General features: G+C 40.7%; 1 protein-coding gene and 1 long non-coding RNA gene across 2 annotated transcripts in view; one reads left to right on the top strand and one right to left on the bottom strand.

The window, feature by feature from the left end:
* LOC118426216 (G patch domain-containing protein 2-like) overlaps window positions 1-8,583 on the bottom strand; it is a 31,468-nt gene that overhangs the window by 962 nt on the left and 21,923 nt on the right. Inside the window, exon 9 of the mRNA XM_035835485.1 lies at window positions 3,797-3,944. Within this exon, the coding sequence (XP_035691378.1) occupies window positions 3,797-3,944 (148 nt within the window). The remainder of the gene's footprint in view (window positions 1-3,796; window positions 3,945-8,583) is intronic.
* LOC118426378 lies at window positions 3,951-7,078 on the top strand. Its single transcript, XR_004832387.1, has 2 exons — window positions 3,951-4,713; window positions 4,791-7,078. It is a non-coding gene; the product is annotated as an uncharacterized LOC118426378 (long non-coding RNA).

Raw genomic sequence — 8,583 nt, 5'->3', positions numbered from 1 at the left:
TTCACAAACAAAATTCACTATATATTTTCCATATTCACAGTAAGTATATAAATATTATTCACCAAACTTTTCTAAAATTTTAGGATACTTTTAAGTGGAGACAAAAATAAATGTGAGCAGTTGGAGCTGATAATATTTACTTGCCACAAAAAAAAATGCCCAATTATTTTCCAAGTAACTGACAATCATAAAACACCAAAGACAAATGAACTGCATGTGTATACATGTGTCATTCAACAATCAAATACATGGCCACTTGACAACATTATTGTTGGTTTAGCTTTTGAGGAAGGGGCACAATGTACCTTATCAAAACTTTTCTATGCCTCCATTATCAAATTTTGACAATATCTTTTAGAGAGTTTTGGAAAATCTCAAATTATTGTAAATCAAAATTCAAAATAGACCATTTGGTTGGCAAACTGAGCTTTGATTCCCAGACCATTTTGCCTGGAGCCAAAACCCCTGCCATACCCTCATGGTAAGGCAGTGATACTTGCTTTACAATGAGTGAGTTCATTTATCTCTTGGTTCCTTTATGAACAATAGAAAAAAGTAAAGAGCTTTCAAGACTGTAAGAAAGATTGAGTTATTTGACTGCCATGGAGTTGAACAATTTCCTGGAGCAAAGGACTATGACAGGAAATTGAACATAACAATAATCATGTATCTTATGTCATATAAAATCATCACAATCAGATATTGTTACCCAGAGGCATATAATCCATAGGTTGTAAGAGATTTTATACTCCAGATGTTCCCATTTGTTTTCTCCTCACATCAGATATGTGAAAGCAGAGAGTGAAGTTTTATTGGGAGCTGTTTAGACAAGGTAGACAGTATTGCTTTCAGTGGATGTCCCAGCCAGCTGTCTTGCAGTCAACCACAAACTACAATAGAGAAAAGGCCAGAGTTGTTTTGCTAGCGGCAAGGTGAATTTCTGACAGTATCTGAGGCTGTCAAGGCTATGGAGCTTCTTTGGAAGAAGTTTGACGAGGGAACAACATGGGTTCATCAGATGGGCAGGGTGCTGGTTTAATGAAGATGTGAGAATCTGTCTCTGTCAGTGGGGAGCTGATCTTTATTTGTGTGCTGTGTATATTGTGTCCTTGATGTAAAAACTTTTAGAAAGAAGTTTCTGCATCAGTGTTTTTTACATTCAGGTAGGGTAGACCTGGCAGGAATGTGTATACATGTACTTCAGTATTAACTGGTGAAAGTTTTTGTTTCCAATATAACCAACCTATTCTTTTATTAACAAAGGTATATTTATCAGTGTAACTCAAAGATGTTAAAAGAGATTTTTACAAATACATCCGAGTGAATTGTCTTTCCTTTGTCCTCTCTGTTTTTAGATATAACTGATCCTTTGTCCTCTCTGATTTTAGATATAACTGACTACCTTTGACAAGACAGATAGCCTTGGTATGGAAATGGGTGTACAGTTGGCATGATGATGTATGGATATATGCTCCTTCAGCCACATCTCACCGGTAGATGGGAGCTACCCAAGCTCAAAAGTTAGTAAGGGCCATTTAGCAGACCAATTCTGGCTCCATTATTACATCCAATTTTTGGGGTGATTAATTCTCCCTCTATGCAAACTGGCCAATGGATAGTGGTTCATCTCATCTCTGCAGGTTAGTGCTCCCCTGTGGTGGCCACAGACTGCCTGTCTGCGTCAGTAGGCCCATTCCCACACCTCCCTCAAGACTGGGAAGTAAACCATGCTTGTGGCATCTCTGCCTCACTGTGTACACAATAGCTTTAAAAGCATTTTTGAAGGTCAGGCACCCTTTCTATTAAAGGGTGGTGGATGCTAAGCCCTGGCTTGACACCTGGGAGGCACCCTGCATGGGAATGAAGACCTAACATCTATAACGCTATCAGGGATGACCAGCTGAGCGGAAATGATAGATCCATCCAAACCAAACTTTTCCAGCTCCGGAAAATACAAGTATGCCTTGATTATCAGCAAAAACTTAAGGTACAGGTTACAAGATTTCCCCTTCAGCTGCAATAAAGGAAGTGGTTAGAATTCCAGTACATCAAAACAAAGGCCACAGCTGCTGGCAATGGAACAAGGGGAAACACCATGACTTGTTTGTCGAGACAATTATCAATTCAGCCAACATGTGCTGCACAGAAAAGATAAGGTAGCCCAGAGGGATAGGGAGCAGGGTGTGTGTGTGGAAGAACTCATGCATTTGGAAGCTGCAACTATGCATTCAGCCTTACGCATTCCTTGTTCTGTATTTATTGCTGCTGTAATACTGTGATCACAATGTAAATACACATGTTGATAGGCAACTCTATCAAGATGTCACATTTGATATCTGCCAACATGATACCTGCGCTCATTGCTATCGATCCTTTCCAATACTCAATTTGCCACTGAACTGGCCCATGCTGAAACCACTTAGTCATTGTGCACAGTAAAGCCACGGCTTTGTACCCACCAAATCTCCTCATATTTCTTGGCCAAGATTTGCGTAGGTGGAAGACTGATGGCACTGGTACACATTGCTCCATGGTATGGTTCATATCACAAAGTCAACTGTCCATTCACTCTTGTAGCAGTAACACTTGTCTAAAGGGTGTTGGATCGTATTATAACATTGGACTAATTTCAGTCTAAATATTACTTTTTCATGGCCAAGTGTAGGTCTGATGTACAACTGTAGATGTCTAGATTAATTTCTAAGGCACAAAACACCAAACATTTTGTTTCTAATAGGACACAATTTCAAATTTCACAATCATTTCAGTTTTCCAAAATATTTGTTGTTCTCTACTTAGTTCAGTATCACCAATATTTGCCTTAGATGAAAATTTCCCCAATTTCACCTTGCTAGCCATTTTCTATGCTACTATTGCCACACCTCTGTGTGAACATGATAACCTGCACCCTGAAATGTCTCTAAGCTAACACAGGTGTCTTCTTAGCACTGCCCACACATGGCACTCAAATGCTTAATATTACTCTCACTTGTGGGAATCACTATGTCACATGCATGCTCTGATTTGTTGACACAATTTATCTCAACAGTCCATTGTTAGTTCTTTAAAAACCATTCCAGACCCTGTTATGCAACAGTAGCTAGTATAGTTCAAAACTTGGTGACACTTTTTACATTCTCATCAATTGATTTATATGTAGTCACCAAGGATCAGTGCAACAGTAATCAAAGTTTACTAAAATGAAAAATAAACAGCATGTATACACATGGATCCATTGGTTTGAGCCAGCTATACTTCTACAGAAGCTAAAATATGTAACTAACCCATGCATGCTTTTTCCATCACATGGGTTTTTATCATTATACTGAAATACAATACTAAACCACACCATAAAACAGATGTTCCTATATCTTGGTGCAAGAACAGCTGTATGCAGGTGTGGTCTGGCTATTAATGAACCTTTTCATAGATTGCTCATGAACTGACTCCAACATTCTGAAGCAGTGAATGTTTGAAATAAAAACATGCACATTTTCATGCCATACAATTAATGCTCCTTGTTTCCTATTCCATTCTGGCTTCTGTCATTTACAACAGACAAAGGGATTCACACTCTACTATATGCTACCCAGTAAGCTGGCCTAGACTACAAATGAATTCTGGCAATATTCTTAGTATACTACTGTATACTGACTCTTCTCCAAGTCTGAAGTTTCAATGAAGCTGTACCTATAGTATATGGCAGTTTTGTCACAGATCTCAAGGTATGTAACAGTCACGCTCCACTCAAAAATAAAAATAAAAATTCGGCTTTTACATGTGTCCGAGGCCTGACCTTTTGGGCCGCAGAAATGCTCGGACAGGCTGTGTCATCCCCTGGTTTTCCGCACCGAGGCCCAGGCCAGGCGACCAGCCCATTCCTCGCAGCATTCGATTGCCTACATTGTTGTCTGGGATAGGGTCAGCATTCTCACCTACATATCCTGCAACAAGATAGATGCTTAGAATTGAATTGAAAGTCAATATTACATGTATAGGTAGGCTGTAAAAAGTGCAAATAGAGATATAGGTAATCAGATGAATATTAGCTATGGATGAGTGGGCATAAAAAACAATATGTTCATTGGAAGTATTGAGCCCATGAAAAGGTGATCTGTAAGTATAAGATGGAACACTGGACAAAATACTGACACTTAGTGAAGAAGTCAGCACAAGCAGACCATGAAAAATGAGTTTTAAAAATGCAAGCTACACATTTTTCCACTGGGGAAAGAGCCTATTGTAACAAGCTGACAACCATTTCCCATATGGGGAAAAGGCCACGATTTTAGTTCATTGTCTGCTACCTTAAGTACTAATACGATGAGCCATAATGTATAGCCAACACCTCAGCAGAGGGTTTCCCTCTCTGGTCAGACAAATCATGATTAGAAGAATTTCCATGAAAGGATTCTATAACAAATAACAGACAAATAGGAGCTATAACACTCTGGTGATATCTCTTTTAAGAAAATGCTATTACTCAGACCAAACATAATCATAAGGCAGTTCTTAGCCTCTACATAGGTCTTTAAGATGCAAGAAATGGTACAAAATAAGTACGATATGCCACAACATTAAAGAACACCAATTCAGTCCCAGGGAAAGCCAACTAGTCCAGCTGACAGGACAGCTACAGGATCAAGTCTAAGATGTAATGGTTACCTGTCACAGCTTGGGACAATGCCATCAATGAAAGGCTCATACAACTAGGTAATAAAATTGCAGGTAACAACACTTCAGCACCAGGTAAATAACATAACATGCAGGTAACAACACTTCAGCACCAGGGACAAGGACATCACATGTAGGTAACAACACTTCAGCACCAGAGACAAGGCCATCACATATAGGTAACAACACTTCAGCACCAGGGACAAGGACATCATGTGCAGGTAACAACACTTCAGCACCAGGGAAATAACATAACATGCAGGTAACAACACTTCAGCACCAGGGACAAGGACATCACATGTAGGTAACAACACTTCAGCACCAGAGACAAGGCCATCACATATAGGTAACAACACTTCAGCACCAGGGATAAGGACATCACATGCAGGTAACAACACTTCAGCGCCAGTGAAATAACATAACATGCAGGTAACAACACTTCACTGCCAGGGAAATAACATAACATGCAGGTAACAACACTTCAGCACCTGGGACAAGGACATCACATATAGGTAACAACACTTCAGCACCAGGGACAAGGCCATCACATGCAGGTAACAACACCCCAGCACCAGGGACAAGAACATCATATGCAGATAACAACACTTCAGCACCAGGGACAAAGCCAGGGTGTCCTGATATTCCTCAGCAGGCATGATAAGTTACCAATGTTTAAAATGTCTGTGTCTACCATATCCAGTTTCCACAATTTCAACACTGGGCCATGACCAGCGAAATAACAAACACCTGACATTTCATTTCAAGACAAGGAGAATCTATGAACAGCAGGGTCTATCCCCAGTCAAAAGCTAAGCTGCAGGGAAATACACAGATGTCTCACCATAGATGGCTACATCTTGCCTAAGTCATTATCATCATGGGCTATAACACAGTAAGAAAGTCTGTTCCTGGTAGATAGTAAAAAAAATCAACAATGTACAAAACTTGGGGAATACTGGGGTTACACATCTGTGACATCAGGGACCTGTCCTGTGGCATGTCCACTTATCAGTTATCACCATCCTTAGGATAACACATACAGCCATTTGTTAAGAGCATCAAAGGGCCAGGTTACAACTACAGTCTTTCAACAATGACACATCAGATGATGATGATAATGACACATCAGCCAATACTGTCTTAAGTCCTTTTTCTGGAAATATCTGACCCAAGTTGCACAAAACAATCTAATAGCTTTTGAAACGTGTCACAAGTAGGTCAAGAGATGGTAGGAAAGACATGCTTTAACTGCATTTTGCAGACAATTGTAGATCAAATATCTGACTTCTCATTTACTTTCTTCCACTATCATTCTTAAGTACTCATTTGAGAGTGACGATTCTCCGATAACATTTTCCTGCCTTGTCTAGCATTGCAAAACAACATACACTTTCAATCAGGTAAAAGTCAAATAAGGAGGTACTAAAATAGGTATTACATGCTGTAACACGTCTGTTGCAAAGGTAGAATACAACTAACGTCATCAATGACCAAGATACTCATGCAAAAATTATTCAGCAGGTAAAGGTTAACAAAAACAAGAAAGTCCAGAAAGTTGTTTGCTACTGAGGAGCAACAGTTTCCCCTGTCTAACGGTAAACTAAAGATTCATGAGTCCAGGGAGAGCTCTAAAACCCAGCAGCTTCAGCCATCAATCCTCCTGATAGCCTATCTATGAGTCACTGCCATGCTCAACTACAATGGGAATTTGTGAACAACTTGGTGAATAAGATTTCTGAAAGCCCTCACAAGGATCAGGCTTATCTTACAGATCCAATGGCTTACACACAGGGGGGCGGTTGCCTTAAAGCATATGCCTTCCGTTCAGAATTCTGATAAGGAATTTTGGATGTAGAGGTGAATGGTGGGCACCCATGCTTTTATGTTCCCAGAGCACCACCACTACCATCTTGATTGTCAGGCCTCATATGGACCAAATCAAATTCCGTGAGGGAGCATGCTTAATGCAGCACATCAATGACCACAAGCGGTCCCAGAAACACTCCTTATCATGTCCAACATGAGCAGGAATGGGACGCAGCATGTCTTATCAGTTGGCCCTTGACCCTACCCCAGCTGCCACATTTCTATTAGTCCCACTACAATTCCCCGAGGATGTGTAAGGGGGATTTGTCTTAGACAATTCTAGGCTTCTGTTCCTCTGTTCAATTTCCTATTTTGTAAATTTAGCCAAGCAGTAGCCCCAGCTGCTTTTCTTGTATTATGGACATGTACATTCAAGATGTTTACCCATGCTAAGGATTTTTCCGCTACTTTTTTTCTGAGGAATTCTCCTTAGTCAATGTGGTACTATATATCTTATGGTGAAACCTTTCCATGGAATATTTCAGGATAGAAGTTACATGTCTTTGATATGTTGTTCTACCAAAAGGATGGCAAGAACTTTTGTAAACACAAAAACAGAAGTTGAGCTTTGGTCTTGGTGCATTCTAAAAAATGGACTTTGCAGGGAAATTATGATTTAAAAATTACGACACAAATGTGACTAATACTGTACTGGTACTACAGCCTTCAGACTATATTAGCCTTCTTCCATCCTGTCTACTTTATCTCTACCCAGTCAGGGCCTGTGAACACAACTTGCACCCATGGCGCTCCTGAAAATGGAAACATGGAGTAAAAGGCTCTCCCAGTCTTGACATAAACCCAGCAAATAATGGTGAGGTAATTGACATGAGTTGTCAGTTGTGACAGCCCCATCCAGACCCTCCCAGCCTGGCTTTATGGCTGCTCCTCCAGGTGCCACCATGGATACTGCCACAACTTTATGTCCATGTTAAATAACAATTACATGGTTGGGAGGCCACAGGCAGTCCCCTGGGTGGCATTACCTAAAGCCGGGATGATTGGTGGCTGTAGAAGAAATCGCCTCACAGCAAAATCTGCCTCTTGTGCTATCTGTAATGGCATTACACGAACTGCCGTGGCAGTCCAATACCTCCTTGGGCATGAATGCCTGCCAGGCTGCCTCTGCTGTAGAACTTACTACATCCATGCTGGTGCTGGACATGTGGCAGCTCTTATTCCTAACAGCAAATAGTCTGCCATTTCATCCATTACTGTACCATGATCACATTATTCTGATGGAAAAATGTGCCAGAAGAAAAATATTTTTTCTGCTCAAACAGTCTAGGTTGAAAAACATTGCTGGATGACCCATTCCTACCAAAACAGAGGCACACCAAGCTCTTCATCTGTGCTGCAGGCAGTAAAGAATATACTTTCTGTAATACATTTCTGTAGCTAAAATGTTATTTTTCATCCAAAGAAAACAACCTTTTCTCTTTTGGATATAAAATGTATGATTTAATGAGCAAAGTTTAGCAAACAAAGCATGACATTGTACGAAATGAACTGCAGACCAAAGCACTAAACCCTGAGTTTTGTGCAGCACTTCAAACTTACACACAAAAGCGTGTCCTGCATGTCAGCAATCTGTCATTGCCCAAAACGAGCAGGCGTGTCATTGTCAGGATGTAACTGAGACTTTATGGGCACCTTTATAGATATATCATGGGCTGAAGATGTCGGTACTAAAGCTAGTTAATCTGGTCACAATAACAACATCCACCTGCCTCTGCATGATAATGGTTCGACAAGTTGACCAGAACGGCACGGGTCCGTGGACAACGCGATCACCAGCAGAGACGCAGGTTTGTCTTGATGACAGTAATACACAGGACTTTGTCCACCACAGCTGCTGGAATTAGCCACAAGGTGCTGATTTTACGGCACATAATGATGGAAGGACCAAAATCACCATCACCCATCTATAAGCACTAGGGACACTCTGTTCAGGATAATTCCCAGTACTTGCACATCTATCAGTATCATCTCCAGGGGAACAGCACATTCATAAGTCTGGTGAGAGGGACTCTGTAATCACAG

This window comes from Branchiostoma floridae, chromosome 1, assembly GCF_000003815.2.
Source record: "Branchiostoma floridae strain S238N-H82 chromosome 1, Bfl_VNyyK, whole genome shotgun sequence".
NCBI lineage: Eukaryota > Metazoa > Chordata > Leptocardii > Amphioxiformes > Branchiostomatidae > Branchiostoma > Branchiostoma floridae.
The sequence above is the reverse complement of the archived record's forward strand: the minus strand, read 5'-3'. Positions and strand labels throughout refer to the sequence as shown.